Consider the following 17,544-nt stretch of genomic DNA (forward strand, 5'->3'; position numbering starts at 1 on the left):
ACTACCTCGGCCTCCGTGAGTGCATGCTGGCTACCTGTTACATCTATGCAAGCTGAGGCAACAATGGACTTCACGGACATAACCCAAACAAGGAGTGGAGGGAAAGGATTGGGATAGAGAAACGTGCATACACACTGAACACCATAAGAAACTGAACTGCAAACGGTACTTGCGAGTAGACATCCAACAATGACTGACAAACACCAAAACACTTAGAATACCAACACACATAAGCAGATGGAATAGCTAAAGTACGTACAAGGTATTGTTTCGTATTTTGGCAAAGATACTTAAGGTCACGAGCCCACGACAAGGGTCCTTGTTGTCTCTTGAGTCCCTACTCTAAGAAGACAACTTAAACCCCATAGAGTCCTGCCTGCAAGCACGGCGATCGTCCCAATAGGGATGGTCCTGTGCTGAAACCTAGGGGCCTAGCTTAGCCTAGATGGTAAAAGACAAGACACCGTTCACACACAGCGACAGACAAGGGACATCCACCCTGAACAGGTAACTGTTCACACCTCATGTCTGGTCACCTACACAGATACTCAACATGTCGCTGTTCACACCAACAAAGACTCCTACCTAGAGCCTCATGCAAGCAAGCAAAACATGCATGACTGCAAACACTTCTGAGAGGGAATGAGGAAAATGGCAAAAGGAATAAATGACTAGTACCACCTGTGGAAGTGTGCTCCTGGAAACCCTTAGAACTACACGTCACAGAAGCACAACATGACAGCACCTCAGTGTCCATGGGTGATTGCTGCGTACCTCAGTGTCCGTGGGTGTTTGCTGGGTACCTCAGTGTCCGTGGGTGTTTGCTGGATACCTCAGTGCCCATGGGTGATCGCTGGGTACCTCAGTGCCTATGGGTGATTGCTGCATACCTTAGTGTCCCTGGATGATCGCTGGGTAACTCAGTGCCCGTGGGTGATCGCTGGGTACCTTAGTGCCCATGGGTGATCGCTGCGTACCTCAAGGTCCATGGGTAATCTCTGCATACCTCAGTGTCTGTGGGGGATCGCTGGGTACCTTAGTGCCCATGGGGGATCGCTGGGTACATCAGTGCCCAAAGGTGATCGCTGGGTACCTTAGTGCCCATGGGTGATCGCTGGGTACCTTATTGTAACTAATTATTCTGAATGCTTTGCAGGACTGAGCCAGGAAGAACTGGATGGAGAGTTTTACAGTTATTTTAAGAGGTCTACATTATGCTGTGATGTTTATATTTGGAATTTTTTTTTTGCATCTTTGATAGGAAATGAGATTGAGCAGTAAGCAATTCTTCATGTTTCCGCTTCTTATCAGTAGCACATTTCCCTGTTATCTCTTGTTACTTCTAATTACTCTGAATATTCCTTCTCTCCCCCTCCCCACCACCGGTTTTGCAAGACAACGTAAAGTTCAGTAGTAGAAAGATCTGTAGAAAATTCCTCTATAATTGGTTCAATGTGTTTCCACAGTGAGCAACCCATGTTCAACCAGGAACGGAGGCTGCATGCACCAGTGTACCAATGATGGAGGACAGGGGAAATGCTCATGCCACCCCGGGTACAGACTGGCAGCCGATGGAAGGACATGTGAAGGTGCAGTACGCTTTATCAATAGGATTGCAATGTAAAATCTGGATCTGTAAACCAAATGGTCCCTGGGGCCCCAGAGAGGATGGGCTGTGAAATGCTTTCTATCTTTTCTATCTGTCGTGCATTCAGCTCAGCCAAATTAAATGCAATTACCTGAAGAGATGTGTAAGACTGTGATTGTTCTGCAATTTAAAAGTGCATCAAAAAATAGCATGTGGTTTTTAAAAAACACCATGTGTGAACACAACCTAGGTGGAACATTAGTGTCAGTGGAACGTGAAAAAGTCTACAGCTCCTCTACTGCACTATCCCTATGACAACACTTTCAACCTGTACACTAATAATTCAGTGTTGTCATAGGAACATTATATACATCAAAATCAACACCCACATCAATATCCACATCCACTCTCCTCATTGATCTGTTGTACATCATGAACATACGAAATTGGTATTTACTATTAGAATTATTACTAGTAGTATTACTATTAGGCCGGAACACACTTGTGTATATCAGATCTGTGTTTGTGTCCGTAGTACAGAAGTGCATTCTGGCCAGACTGCGGATCTCAAGTGACCCACAATCAACTTGGGACAGACTTCCATATTACAAACACAGAGCCGAAATACGCAATTATGTTGCTGGCCTGAATGATAACAATATTAGCATTTTTGGGAGTAGTACAGTTACTATTTTTGGGATTATTACTAGTTGTATTTGTTGCATTACCATTATCCATAGTATAAGGTAGTAGATAGAGATGAGCGAGCATACTCGCTAAGGACAATTACTCGATCGAGTATCTCCCCGCTCAGAAGAAAAGGTTCGGCTGCCGGCGTGGGTGAGAGGTGAGTTGCGGCAGTGAGCAGGGGGAGAGAGAGAGAGAGAGATCTCCCCTCCTTTCCTCCCCGCTCTCCCCCACCGCTCGCAGCCGGCAGACGAATCTTTTCTTCCGAGCGGGCAGGTACTAGCTAAGTACAATGCTCGATCGAGTAATTGCCCTTAGCGAGTATGCTCATCTCTAGTAGTAGACTTACTATTGGTGATAATATTATTAGTGTTAGTAGCAGAACGTCAGTTATTATCACTAGGAATTGTACAATTCTTATCTTTGTTGCTATTATCAGTAGTAGCCATTGTAGGATTAGAAAATACTATTTGTGGTAGCCCCATTAATATTATTATTCACATAAAAATACTATTAATTAATTAGTAGTTTAAGGCCCCATTCACGCTGCTTGCTGTATTTTTGGGCCATGTGCTATCTGTGTATTCCCTGAAAGCACAGAGACCCATGATGGCCAATTAGTCTATTTTTTCGCATAACCATACAAGAGAGGGGCCCCATGACGAAGATCAAATTGAGACCCCCATTAAGGTGACAAACTAGCATTGACAACTTGGTGTCACCATTTCTTTTTTGAAAGGCCTGGGTCTCTACACATTGACAATGTCCAATAATGGCTAATAGTATCATGCTGTGTAGGGACACATCCTAATGACAAAAGGAATTGTAATACCTAGGTATCAATTAGGCAGTTGCTACACAGAGACTTTTTGTGAAAAAGAAGAATTTACTAAAACAGGCAGGAGAGCCTACTGGCTGTGAATCCAGTGGCTCAGATGTGATGTCTTCTCTGTCTGTTGGTATTCTCTTTCCTTTTTCTCCCCATTTGACCCAGACCACCATGACGAATTCTCCTGAAAACTAGAGTTTACTGCTGAGACATATTTTGCTTCTATAGCCACAACCAGTGTCTATAGCAACACAAATATTGACTCCTGAGCAGACCCTAAGAGAATTATAGATCCCAGACCAGACCCCTAAATTCAGACCTCAATCAATACTCTAGAATAAATGCAGATCCCAGATCAAAACCCAGAATGAGTACAGGCCCAGAAATAAATACAAACCCTAGACTAGACCCATCCAAAACAAGTAGAGACCCATAAACAAGACCACTAAATATACTAATACATACTCTCACTGATGCAGACTCTCAAAATATAGATCCCAGACCCTTCCACAGCAGCTCATACTCTCCTCATCTGTGGTCGTGAGTTATGACAAATTCTTCTGACTACAGAGTAATTCTGTGGCAATCATCAGCCTCTATAGGAGCACGAATGAATTCAAACCACAGACCTGATCCTGAAATTCAGAAACCCAGGGAGGGCCATAAAATATCTGCAGACACCAGGCCAGCTCACGCTCCTTCTGTGTGAAGTCTCCTTGCAGCTCTGCCCTCTGGCTTCAGGACCTACACAGATATAGTCATGTGACCTAATCTGTGTGGGTGCCACATACATTTGTGCCAGGCATCATTGCAAAACCGCAACATGCAACAAATTCTTGGAAGGCCATTGGTCCCTCCGAGAGCCTTGGCCCCAATTGGCTGCCCAAACTGCCCATGTTATAATACATCACTGCCCACGGGACAATTCCCCACTTACTTTTCTACTACAAATTTAGTTCTCTTAGACATGGGATGCTCAGGGATGGGCCCCATAGTATGTAGTCCCTTATAGTACATTTATATATAGCTTAGCTTCATAGTATGAGGAGGTGAAGTGGAACCGGGTATTAAGAAACTCACTACAATGTAGCAAGAGGCAATTACTCTTCTTCTTGGCAGAATGTTCCCATGCTTCAGCCCCTGGTTTTCACATTTAATAATCTCCCTCCAATATCCCCTGCTTCTTCTTCTAGACATTAATGAATGCGTGACTGGTTTGGCCATGTGTGCGCACAGCTGTCTCAACACTCGAGGTTCCTTCCACTGCGGTTGCAGCCCTGGATATGAGTTAGGAGCTGATGGGAAACAGTGCTACAGTAAGTGTTCCACGGGGGGGAACATTCCTAACATCTGCATCAAATCTGCTGTTTTGGCTGTGAAATATTTGGTGCCTTTTATTGCCAGAAAAACACAATTACAGAATCTTTGGTTGGATTGCAGCTTCACTTTCAGAACTATGTATAGATTTAAAGGAGAACTCTACATTTAAACCAAAGGTTACAACATCTCACCCGTAACTCTGTATTTACAAGGTCGGGGGCGACATCGGTCTGAGAAACTTGGATTGATATTGTACTCTAAAACCCGCGATTTTCATTGTAAGTGCAATGCATTTTGTGAGAAAAGCACATCGCATCGCATCATGGTACATGCCAGTGCAATTTGATTTTGAGCTTACGCATTGCAAATAATAGGTATGTTTTCTGCGGAATCGTAGAAAAATAGAACATGCTGCGATCCTTCTAACAGCATTGCTCCGAGAGAAAAATCGCACCTGTAGATACACCCATAACTGGTTGCATTTCCATCCGACTTCTGTGCTTCTCGCAACGGTTAAAACTTGAGTGAGAATATCGTCCGTGTAATATACGGCCTTAAATCTGTGAAGACTGTTGGGTAACTTTGTAAATCTTTTGCTTTTCTAAGGGTGGTTTCACATCTGCATTGGGCATTCTGCTTTCCTGGTCCATTCGGGGAACCGGAAAGGGGAGCAGAATGACTCCATCTCTGGACAGAACCGAACAGCGCTGGACAGACCCCATTGACTATAATGGATGGAAGAAAAGCGATGCATGCAGTGGTTTTTCTTCTGGTATTTTCAGCCGGATCTGCGAAGGAACCACCAGCAGCAGATTCTGACGCAGATGCGAAACCGGCCTTATCTTGTAATAATTTTGAGTTATGTGATGTTTTCTGGTACATCTTGTTCTCTTGTTACTAAAGACAGGTGCATTGTGATAGCTTAGATGACAGTTGCAAAGTTGTCTGACAGCGCTATGAATTTTTAAATCAGCTGTAGATAGAGAAAAAGATAAAAAGTGACATTAAAAAAACACTGCGACTATTTTCTCAAGGTTTTACTACAGCCACTTTTTAGCATCCAGATTGCATGTTTATCACATGGCCAGCCATGTTTCTCTTGATCGTACTGCGACTGCGCTGATTCCATATGAGGTTCAGCACCAGGAAGGCAGAACAATTCCACATTGATATTTTTTTCAATCTCCTATATTTTTTTCTTCTAGGGATAGAAATGGAAATTATTAACATTTGTGAGATCAACAATGGTGGCTGTTCGCATGAATGTCACCACAGCAGCACTGGCCCCATGTGTGTCTGTCCACGGGGCTTAGATCTGGACTCGGATGGAAAAACATGTGTGGGTAAGAAGGTGTTTTTTATGTGTTTTCTATGCGCTGTGTTTGCTGACTGGCAAAAAGTGTAAAGGCACACCTACTTCCCAAATTGGAGGAGGGAAAGTGCTGAGGTGGTCTGCATATGTGCCAGAATGCTGCCCCCTGTAGTCAGAGGAGGGTGCTGCCTGAAACGGCGTTCCCACCTAGCCTCATTTGTGGGTAATGCTGTAGTAAGACTAATGGGGCATTGTGTCATGTGACTCTTGCCATCTCCCAATAATCAGTTTGTCCTCTCACAGTCCCCAGCATCCAGAACAGCGATCCCCAACATTTGTCTATGATAAACTTTTTGATACTTTTTGGACTGGCATATACTTCTTTATAGGTGCTATCTCTCTCTCAGGCTGTTGGGAAACTACAACTCCCATCATGCTCAGAGTTGTAGTGTGCAGCAGCTGATCAGACGCACATCTTGGAAATCCCTGGTTTATGATGAATGGTGCCAATTACACATCCACCTGGATGGTGCCAAGATGCCGCTTAGCACAGGTGTTGGTGCAGCGCATAGACTATTTATCTGCTTGATAGTCCACAGATGCTTCTCTTTATGGAGATAGTTTATGCTTCGCTCCATCCAGGATCAAACACTTGGTGCAGCTTCACACTCCAGTCACGTACCAGCTGGACAGATACAGATATTGCCACCAGCTAAATTAAATTGTTTAACCAAGATTGTCCAACAGGAGGTCATGTGAGTCTACAAATCTACTGCAGAGCAACAAGCCCCGAGAGCTTCACAGATGAGGAGATCTGGCTGCTCGCTCTTAAAGGGGATGTTCTGGTTTTATGCTAATGAAACTCTGCAACTTTCTATTATACATTGGCAAAAATCTCTCCTTTTCCACATTTTAAAGATCTCAGCTCACTGCCAATGATTGGGAAGTGGGAAAATTTGTTTTCTAGAATTGTGTCTAGTCTAGATAATCCTGTGGGAGTTTACTCATCAATCACACAAATCTCCCTCCGGGCCTGATAATTTGTTACAATGTATCAGTGCAGGCACACATATATATCATCCTGGAGTGCAGATTGTTTTATCTAGACTTCTCTGTAAACTAATCAATCTGTTCTGAAATTTATGGTAAATCTCAGGACAGAAAGTTTTTTGTAGTCACGCCGATTGACTGTGTAAACCGCTACAAGACCAAAAGCTCTTGACCTAGACTATAAATGCTGGCATGGGTAACTGGCTGCAAGGCTAGCCTTAGGGACAAGCAGCCTGGAAACCAGAAGCTTGCACCCCTGACTGGCCTGTTGTGCCAAAACCAATGGAAAGGCACCCAGGCATCTTAAAGCAACATTATGTGGGCACTATAGGGTACCATGTGACCCCCCCTAAAAAGAAAGCAAAGACTGTCTTAAAGGCCAGTAAACTTAAACTCTGCAGCTTATAAGGATGATACATTATAAGAGGAACTCATCCTATCTGTAGCACATATGTATGTAAATGATGCAATTTCTAACATGACAGTTATCTGTACAGATGCCAATGAGTGCACCAACGGAGCTTCCTGCTGTCAGCAAGAGTGCTCTAATTATGTCGGGGGCTACGAGTGCGTCTGTTATCCTGGTTATCGGCTCAACATTGACGGCTGCGGATGTGATGGTAAAAGCTTTATGGTGTTTAACTTCAAAATTATTATGTGGCCATCCATCAATGTCTGTAGTAGAGAGGCAGTCCATAGCAAAAACCTTAATTTCTCCATCTTTTTGTGTCCATTTATCAACAGCCCTGTCCTTCAGGGAGCTCCAAGCACTTGTTTGCTTTTTATCTCTCCACTAGTCAGAGAGAAAAATAGTTGACCCTTAGATCATGTCCACCATACTATGTTGAGGTTCCTGTGGAGGAGGTGAGCTCTTCCCAGATATCTGCTTGTCATGGGAAAGAGTAAAGGGATTAAAGGGGTTGCAGGAGGATCACAGGTTATCTCTAAATTACAGGATAAGGGGATAACTTGCTGATCGGTGGGGGTCTCACCACCGAGAGTCCAACGAATCCTGAGAATGGGGGTCCCGTATCCCCTGTCCTCTTCATTGTGAGCTCAGCTCACCCCCCACAGAGAGATGGAGACTGAATGGAGCATCAGTCACACAAATGCACTAGTGCTTCATTCAATTCCAATGGGACTGTGGAGATAGCCGAACATCGACCGCTTGGGAATTTCCATTAACCCCATTGAAACTAATGGCGCAGTAGCCGCGCATGTTTGGCCAGTGCTCCATTGTGATGTCACCCTTGTAGTGACAGGCTGAGAGATACACAGGTCCCTCGTTCTCAAGATCGGCAAGGTTTTAAAGGTGAAACCCCCTACTGATCAACAAGTTCTCCTCTATCCTATCTTAGGAGTTAATTTGTGATCCTAGTACAACCCTTTAATTGTATCTAACCCTGCAACACCCCCACCATAAGCTCCAAAGCAGTTATAGAGTATGATGGCGGTTACAAATCCTTCAACTAATCTCAACTAATTTCCATATAGATGTGAATGAATGCTTATTAAATAACGGAGGATGCCACCAAGTTTGCGAGAATCTTCCTGGATCCTTCCAATGTAGCTGCAATCCTGGATACAGACTGAATGTAGATGGAAAAGGATGTACTGGTAATATACACAACTTGGACCATACCATTATAAGTACTCTATAGGAAGCTTGTTTGGAGTGTTCATCACTTTAAAGGCTTACGCTTTGCATCCATTTCTTGGCTCGCGTAATGCAATAGGCTAATTTGGCTTCCGCCTCATTGGTTTTTTTTGCCTTCCTCTGGATCAACAAGGGGGAGTGGAAACAGGCTGAACTAAATGTACATTGTCTTCTTTCAGCCTAGCATACTATGTAACTATTTGAACTTTGCAAAATAGTCTTGATTAAAAATCTCCTCCTGTTTTGTGTATGCAGCTCCTAAACTGACCTATGTGTTTCCATGATTAACCCTTTCCAATCCAATTTTGGATGCAGGGTTTCCTAAAAGGCTTTTTCTTTTTGCTGTTATACAACAGTGCCATCTGCTGGCTAAAACCAGTGTGTGTGCTAAAGAGGCTCCGACAGTGGAGTGGCTGGCAATAGATGGTAAGAATACCCTGTCGGACGTCTTCTGACATTGGGGCTGTACAAGCTTCAATCAGAATGTAGGAAGATGTCAGACAGTGAATTGGAAAGGGTTAAGGATTGCAAACAAAACCAATGTAGTCTGATCTTGAATTTATATTTATTTTCATCTGTCCTCTACTTCTTACTAATGTCTTGAATGGATTTTATTTGACGTTTTCCGAACCTCCCTCTCTTTTCCCAGGCATGGAGGAAACGGATTCCCGGCGGCTCCCGACGGAGCACTCCCTTCCTCAGGTGACTTTATTGCGGGATGAATTCTCCCAGATATTTGATGACGATTATGATGAAGAAGAAGCAGAATTGCGAGGAGAACACACACTGTCTGAATCATTTGGTAACCAGGCATACAGATCATCGTAATTTGCTATACTATACATCAATCAGCATTATACTTTCCCTCCATGAAAATGTATCCACTTACTGGTTATTACTGGAATTCACCCCAGTTAGCTTCTACCGGGGGTCTTGTCTCATTGGGGGATTACAGTGTTAGTAAATGGTAACATAATCTATCTAATTACATTGACATATTAGTACATATGGTAGTCATAACACTGCAAAGTGATGAACTGAATATTATAGATTTCCTATTTAGCTTTAGGAGGGAATGTTGGTTATTCAAGAAAATGGAACTAATAGCAAAATCCAAAAAAAGGACCAGCCTCTAGATGTCAGCATATATTCTGTTTCATCATTTATTTCCATATGGGTTAACATTAAAAAATAAAATAAAATCCTGCCTAAAAAGTAAAAAAAAAGTGTTCCACAAAAGATTATGAAAAAGCTATATCTGATTTTGGCATCCCTTTAAGAGTGTGTGACTTGGCAGTTGAAATATTGTGGCATATACTATCCAGTTATGCCAAAGTGTTGCTAATTCTTCCTTTGTTTGGCACTTGCAGTGTGTTTCGATGGTACGTTTGGCTCAGACTGCACGCTAACCTGTGACGACTGTCAGAATGGCGCCACCTGCACCACAGAGGAGGACGGCTGTATATGTGCTGCGGGCTGGACTGGACTTATTTGCAATCAGAGTAAGTTCAGTGGTATTAGTCTGTAATAATACTTTATGGGTCTGCTATAGTAAGGGAATGTATTGATCCAAGTCACTATCCATATCCTCACTGGCTAGATTAATGTGTGTGAATGGTGATTTGGATCCACGCAGTATCCCTATGGTGGAGCTGAATGGACGGAGCAGAGGACAGGAAGGGTTCTGGTCACGACAGTAGTTTAGACATAGGGACATATACATACTTTTCTGTGGCCCACCCTGTACTTTAGCCATGAGTGGGGATGTTTTTCTCATTTTGCTTTCTACATATCAAACTGTTTATATCACTGAGAAACTGAAAGGTTTGTACGAGGCTCGGAAAACATGTTCGTTTTGTTCCCAGGACAGCGCCAGACTGTGTTGTAGTATTTCATCTCAGCCCCATTTATTGACTGCCGTTCAGCAGCAATGCCAGTTGCGGCCCATGGACCAGCATGGCACTGGTTTTGTAAGAAAAAGACCATATTGTCCTAGTTGCTCTATAGCTTTTTATATTGTTACATAGTGGTGGTTACACATTTTTTTAACTTTGCTGTGTTTCTTGCTGCTGAATTCATATGTTGTGGTTAGGGCTTGTTCACATCAGTGTTGGAGGTTCTGTTCGGAACCTCCGGCAAGATGTCAGACTGCTCGCCTGAATTTGAATTGACCTCATTATAGTCTATGGGGGGCTGTTCGATGCCATTTAGTTTTGTCCTAAGACAGAACAGTTCGGCAGGGAATGCCATTTTCCTTTTCCCTGAACAGTGCAGGAACACTGTATACCCTAATGCTGATGTGAAAGAGCCCTAATAAGTTGCCACATCATCACAGTCTCATCCTGAAGAAGCCAAGTCACTCGTTGATGGAACCTTTTGTTAGAAGTCTGGATTGTATCAGTCTGTTGCTTTTGGTTTGGCCATAGAGATCTGTGAATCCAGGCCTGTCTTCCGACTGGTATATTACTTTGGCGTCTCGACACTTTCCATGTTTAGAAATAGAAGTGATATTATATTCTGCTGCTTGGAGCAGTGGTTGCAGATATTGTGTGAAACTTTGGTTTATGTTCAATGTAAATCTCCTCCGTGCCAAACACCAGAGTCCTGGATGTAAGTACTGCCGCTTTGTACTGTGGTATCAATGTCTGGTTTTTAAGAATTTGTGTCAACTGTTTCTACTAAAATATTTTAGTAAGAATTTTTTTATTGTTCATCTAATCTTTTCTTTACATGCAAAGGCCATGTCTGTCCACAAGCCAAGATCCATCCAGACGCAGCAGTCATTCTACAGAATATAGAAATCTGCTAATAAAAGACTTCTGCATTGCTACATTGCTCTGTGCAGATTTGGAAGTATCCGTGTCTGGACAGAGCTTAGCCTTGTGTCATATTTAAGGGTAACTGGATAGTAGACTGTGAAATTCAGAGCTCCGAATTCCCTGTATAGACAAATTCAATGATAGAATTCTCCTTGCCTGCAGCCACCACTAGAGGGAGCTTACTGCATACTAATTACACACTGAATTCAATAGTAAAACTGTATATAGTGAGCTCCCCCTAGTGGTGGCTGCACGGAAACGGAATTGTATCATTTTTAACTTTCTATGCAAGGGATTTGGAACTCTTTATCAAAAAACGTAGTTCTCATGCTCCCTATTGAGTCAGTTTAATGCTGCTAACTTAGATAACTGTTTAGGTAACTGTCAACCAAATGCTTGTTAGGCAAGTAGCTGTCTCTCCTGACTCCGCCATACACATGCACACTTGCACAAGCTTGTTACAAAGATACAGGACCAGAATTGAGCTTACCACATAGGTTTGATCCTGGAACACTGCTTACTACATAAAAAAAAACTAAAAACTCCAGCAGCAGAAAATATAAAACAGGAACTTTATTAATCCATTAAAAAAAAATACAAAAACATTTTCACATGATGGAGATGGGTCTGTTTGCCTGTTTCGGATGCAAGCCTTTATTCACTGGTTATGGCTCATAAATCTTATTATCATGACGAGTGTTTGCCTTGATTAGCTCGTGACCCCTAACTTGAGTGCCGTGTTTATAAATCTGTCACCTACATTAAATAATTGGCAGAATAACTTTACGGTTAGTTTAGCATGAAGGAGATTATGACATGTTAAGTGTTAGCATCCTGACTGTTTGCAGATATCTGCATTACTGAGGCTTAATGTCACTATTGGCAATAGTGTACACAGTTTAGTTGCTGCTTATATAATGTAGTAAATGAAATTCTAGTGGGGGTCATTGTTCCTCTTCAGCATTTGTTATATGGTGAACAGTTTCCTCAGAGCTAGAAAGTAATCCAGGTTTTACTGGCCATTCCATTGCCTGTGTGATAGGGACATTTTATTGATTGTCTTCTGTATAGTGTATTGTCACCGATTTGCACCCTGACTTAATACGGTAGCATATTGGGTGTACTGTGCTGCACCTTAATATCATGTACAGGTGATTTTGTGAAATGGGTCGGGTGGCAGTAGGGGCATAGCCAAAGGCATAGGAGCCTTTACATAGTGATATAGACTATGCTGGTATAACCTAGGTATCTTTTGGTATATAGTTATATATGTACAGCTGGTATAAGTTATATATCTCCCTGTATATAGTGATATGGAGCATGCTGGTATATACTGAGTATCTCCTATATATCAAAATACTAATGATCACCTATTCATGACTGACTGTGTGAGTTACATTCTCCGCCCCTGATCGCATGAAGGTGATGTCATCAAAGGTCCTAAACATAAAACATGCACAGCCTGACTGCAGCTGTGTGCTTACAGGACCTGTGAGGATGTCACCGTCATGTGATCAGTCACCTGGGCTATGTGGCTACAGAATACTAATGAACAGCTGTCTGTAAGTGAGTGACCGTATGAGTTATATGTGAAGATGCCACCATCATGGGATCGGTCACTTGGGCTCTGAGCTCCGCCCCTGATCACATGATGATATCATCACAGGTCTTTCACTTTATTAAAATCCTGCAGAGCCAGAGAGCAGCCGTGTGCTTACAGCACTTGTGATGATGTCACCATCATGTGATCAGTCAACTGTGTGGGAGCAGTCTGGTGTCACATGACCAGGGGGTGATCAGTGTGTGCAGGACTCCAGCCATACTAGTTGTGATCCCTGTTGTATGGGATGAAAAATGTATGTAGCAGAGCTGTATGTGATGTACATATAGCAGAGCTATGTGTTTGTGGTGTGCATGTAGCAGAGCTGTGTGTGTGACGTGCATGTAGCAGAACTGTGTATGACATGCATGTAGCAGAACTGTGTATGTGTGTGTGATGTACATGTAGCAGAGCTGTGTGTGTGTGACATGCATTTTACAGAGCTGTGTGTGAGACATGCCTGCATTTTACAGAGCTCTGTGCATGACATGCATGTACAGCAGCTGTGTGTTTGTGACGTGCATGTACCAGAGTTGTGTGTGTGTGACGTGCATGTAGCATAGCTCTGTATGGCTGGTATAAGTTATACAGTATAATGTATAGCAGCTATACATACATATATGATTATATGCAGTACATACATACGACCGTGTCCATAGGATAGTTACTTCTCCCCGGCACCAATAACTGGGAACAACTCCCTAAAGGGCCCTTTTACGCGGAGAGATTATCATTCATATTCTTGTTGGATCGCGGGAATCTGACCGATGACAGTCAGTGTGAATGCTGCAAGTGACTGAATGAAGAATGGTAATTCATTTGCTTATTGTTTGTCCTTCAGTTTCTGGAGGCATCAAACGGCAAACGGCTTGTGTAAACGGGCAGTCGTTCATCTATGAACAACAGCCTTTTTAAGTGCTACATTGAAAGCTCCTGGAAACCTTGTACACTGGGGGTTCCTGAGGACATACTCGCCAACACTCATGACTGATTTTTGCAGGACTTTCTGGTGAACTGGTCTATGAACAGGGTGGGTTTATACTTCTTTGTAATGAAGTGCTACTCTGCCCAATCCTGGGTGCACATACCCTCCTTCTCCAAAAAGCAAGACCTCACATAGCTACGGCAATAGAAAAATAAAAAGGAATACATTTTAAGCATATTTTTTCCTTTGCCCTTCTGTAGTCCTTGTCCTCCCGTCTTCATTGTAGTATAAGGCATTATTGCTTTATGATGAATATTTCCATCTGCCATGTTCAGTGTACATCGGACTTTGATGAATTAATTCTTTTCTGGCACTGAGGGTCTTAAAAATAAACCGTTACAAGATGGCCCACTGATATCTTACAGATGCGTCCATGTACCGCCATTCATACTGGTTGCTCTTCTTTCTTGTAGCTTGCCCAGAAGGAACGTTTGGTCTGAATTGCAGCCAGAAATGTAACTGTAAAAATGGAGGAACGTGTGATGTCTTTACTGGCCAGTGCCGCTGTCCCCCAGGAGTGAGTGGGGAGTTCTGTGAAGATGGTAAGGGTCTCCACATGGGGTCCTTGATATTGTCCATTATGTTTTTCTATTATAGCTTAGTGCATATGCTGCATATAGTGAACTAAATTACAATCCGCCCCAAAGCTCCCTCTAGTTTATTAAAATGTCAATCTGATTTTTCTTATAGGTTGCCCAAAAGGATATTACGGGAAAAGCTGTAAGAAAAAATGTAACTGTGCCAACAAGGGCCGTTGTCACAAAATCCATGGAGCCTGTTTGTGTGAGGCCGGCCTCTATGGACGTTACTGCCATTTAGGTGAGGCAGCTTCCTGCATAGTGTATGTACTGTAGTCTGACGATAGCTCACATTTAAATCTTGTTAATTCTTCTTCTACCAATCCCAACTACACAGCACTGATATGTAATGCAGAGGTTCTATAGGAAACACTGTAAGATGAAGATGGTATGATATAAGATGCCGAAAATAATAAGTTGTTACATTCTTATATCTAATGAAGCTTCTGGAAGAGGACATTGAATGCACACCATTGCACCTATGATATTCAGTGCTGTAAATATGACCCATGTAAGGGGTGTTTTCTGGTCTACTCTTACATTACTAGAATTCTTCTTGCTGCTTGCTGTATGTTTTATCATTTTTGATTTGTGCTGGGGGGAATCCTGGACGAGCAGGGAGCGGAAGAAGAAGCCATGCTAAGGTGACCAGATGTCCCGATTTAGGCAGGAAAGTCCCGCTTTGGGACCCTGTGTCCCACCTTTCGCCGGGACCCCAGCAGGACAGGCATTTGTCCTGCTTTTGTCCCACTTTCTGGTAACGTCTGGTCACCATTAAAGTGATTACTGGGCGAGGTGCTGCAGCTCCCTGCCTGGTAATCACTCTGCAGCGCTGCGGACCGGATGCACACACTAATAGCAGTGTGCATATTCGGGATCCTCCTCTTTGGTTCTGCTTTCCGCTAGAGAGGAGACAAGAGCAGAGGGAAGGAGGCACTGCTGCAGGTGCACACACATCTCCGCCCAACGGCAGCAGCGCTGGCAAGATCATCAGCTCTGTGAAGACCAGGAGGAGGGTAAGTATATGGATCACTGGGCTGGTATAGGAGAGTACTAATACTATGGGTCACTATTGGGGTCTGTACTATTGCTGGGGCTTTTGTGGGGGTCTCTACTATTGCTGGGGCTTCTTTGGGGGTCTCTACTATTGCTGGGGCTTCTGTGGAATTTACTAATATTGCTGGGGCCTCTGGACAGATGCAACACTGCTGGTCAGGTGATGCCGCCACAGGCCACTGGTAACCAGAAGCTAGGGAGCGCTGACAGTGGGACGCCTATAGAGGAGGTGAGGGGGAGTGCCACATAGTATGAAATCAGCTCCAGATACACAGCTGATTTTCAGTCAAAATCCACACTAACGGTACAGATTTTGACAGTTTTTTGGATGCGGAAATGCTGCGGAATTTGTTTCCTGCCTTTTTTTTGAACCGGCCCTGTCCTTTTTATAACTCTGAAGGTAAAATCATACCTTGTGTAGGCCCCGCCCCTGACCACGCCCCTCTTCCCCACTTTGACCCATGGAAAATTTGTTCCACTTAAGGAGACCGCATCCCACGTTGCTCCTATGGATGGTGTGTTTGTTTCCGGTGACACCGGTAATTTTCTGACACACCGGTGGTTATTTGTGAGAATGCAGAAGTAGGTGAAAGACCAAAGTAGTTGACGGTGGATTCCTTCCTGCTGCATGTGCCTGGGTGAACCCTGCCATCCAGCTGGAGTACTACTGCTCAACTGGAGGACCCGGATTCAAGCAGAAAACAAGTACAGAGACTGAGTTGACTGTTTATTTGCTCTGCTCTATTGTGTCAGAGCAGTTCTCCCACTGTTACAATAAGAATTATTCCGCAGCGATGCACCAGCTTGGACCCTCCTCTGATATTTACTGGACAGCTGGACCTAAGAACCGTGGGAGGGTCAAGATAGGATGCTGGCCATTGCTGGTCCACACTGACACCTCCAACATCTCAAGAAGGCCTGGCTTTCAGAGCTCGCCATGTCCATGCCCATCCTCTGTCGGACCCTGTGGCCATGGTACACCTGCATCCCTAATGTACTTTATATGTGTACATGCACAGATGCCGGCTCATGCAGCATTAGGTATACTACAGAAGAACAAACATTTTTTACCTCTGTGTCACCCCTATTTCTTCATATATTATAGGCTCTTGCGAGCAGGACCCTCACCCCTACTATTCAAATTGTTTATTGGGTTAATGCTGTATATTATGTCTAATTTTCTCTGTTTATGTTCCCACTGATTTGTAAAGTGCCGCAGAATATGTTGGCACTATATATATAAAGATTATTATTTCAATTCCTTAATATGAAGCAGAAAGACCAGAGCAGAGCCAATCATATCTGACTTCCCCAATAACATGCTCATATCTGACTTCCCCAATAACATGCTCATTCTGCTTAGGGGCGATCCAATTACAGTGGGTCCAAAAATCTTCAGATCCTTTCACCTTTTTACATTTTGTTATGTTGTAGCATTGTGCAGATTAAAAAAGTATTCATACCCTGTACTTAGTACTTAGTTGAACCACCTTTTGGCATTGATTTCAACCTCCAGTTGTCTTTGGTATGATGCCACAAGGTTTTCACATCTGGATTTGGGGACTTTCTTCCATTCTTCTCTGCAAATCCTCTCTAGCTCTGTCAGGTTAAGGAACACCACCTCAGCCAATTAGAGCAGGCGCTCGATAAACCAATCACAGCCATTCAATGATGTCATTCACTGAATGGCTGTGATTGGTTCATTGAGTGCTGGCTCTGATTGGCTAAGCCATGGCATTCGTGATCCAATCACAGAAATCTCTTGCTAGAGGCAGGGTATGCAACCCCGTTACCAAGAAGAGAATGCTCTCTCAGCACTAAAGACTACGTGGAAGACTGCTGGAGTGCCGCAAGCCAGCATGAGGGACCCGAATGCCGCCTGCTAAGTGAGTATTGTGTTTTTGCCTTTTTTAATGTAGCGTAGCTAGGGCTTATTTATTTTATTTTTTTTTGGGGGGGGGGGGGCTTATGCTTCAAGCCCCCCTCCAAAATCAGAGTAGGGCTTATTATCTGCGTTGGTCTTATCTTTGGGGAAACACGGTAACACTTAGAATTGAGGCCAA

The 17,544-nt window shown here is 43.4% G+C and overlaps 1 protein-coding gene across 4 annotated transcripts in view; it reads left to right on the plus strand.

Annotated features, from left to right (window-relative positions):
- Positions 1-17,544, plus strand: part of MEGF6 (multiple EGF like domains 6) — a 370,082-nt gene that overhangs the window by 306,156 nt on the left and 46,382 nt on the right. For all 4 annotated transcript variants that reach the window (XM_066607377.1, XM_066607379.1, XM_066607378.1 and 1 more), the window contains 9 exons: positions 1,467-1,589; positions 4,298-4,420; positions 5,630-5,767; positions 7,284-7,406; positions 8,281-8,403; positions 9,093-9,245; positions 9,814-9,945; positions 14,261-14,389; positions 14,538-14,666. In XM_066607377.1, coding sequence (XP_066463474.1) covers positions 1,467-1,589; positions 4,298-4,420; positions 5,630-5,767; positions 7,284-7,406; positions 8,281-8,403; positions 9,093-9,245; positions 9,814-9,945; positions 14,261-14,389; positions 14,538-14,666 — 1,173 coding nt within the window. The remainder of the gene's footprint in view (positions 1-1,466; positions 1,590-4,297; positions 4,421-5,629; positions 5,768-7,283; positions 7,407-8,280; positions 8,404-9,092; positions 9,246-9,813; positions 9,946-14,260; positions 14,390-14,537; positions 14,667-17,544) is intronic.

This window comes from Eleutherodactylus coqui, chromosome 6, assembly GCF_035609145.1.
Source record: "Eleutherodactylus coqui strain aEleCoq1 chromosome 6, aEleCoq1.hap1, whole genome shotgun sequence".
Lineage (NCBI taxonomy): Eukaryota > Metazoa > Chordata > Amphibia > Anura > Eleutherodactylidae > Eleutherodactylus > Eleutherodactylus coqui.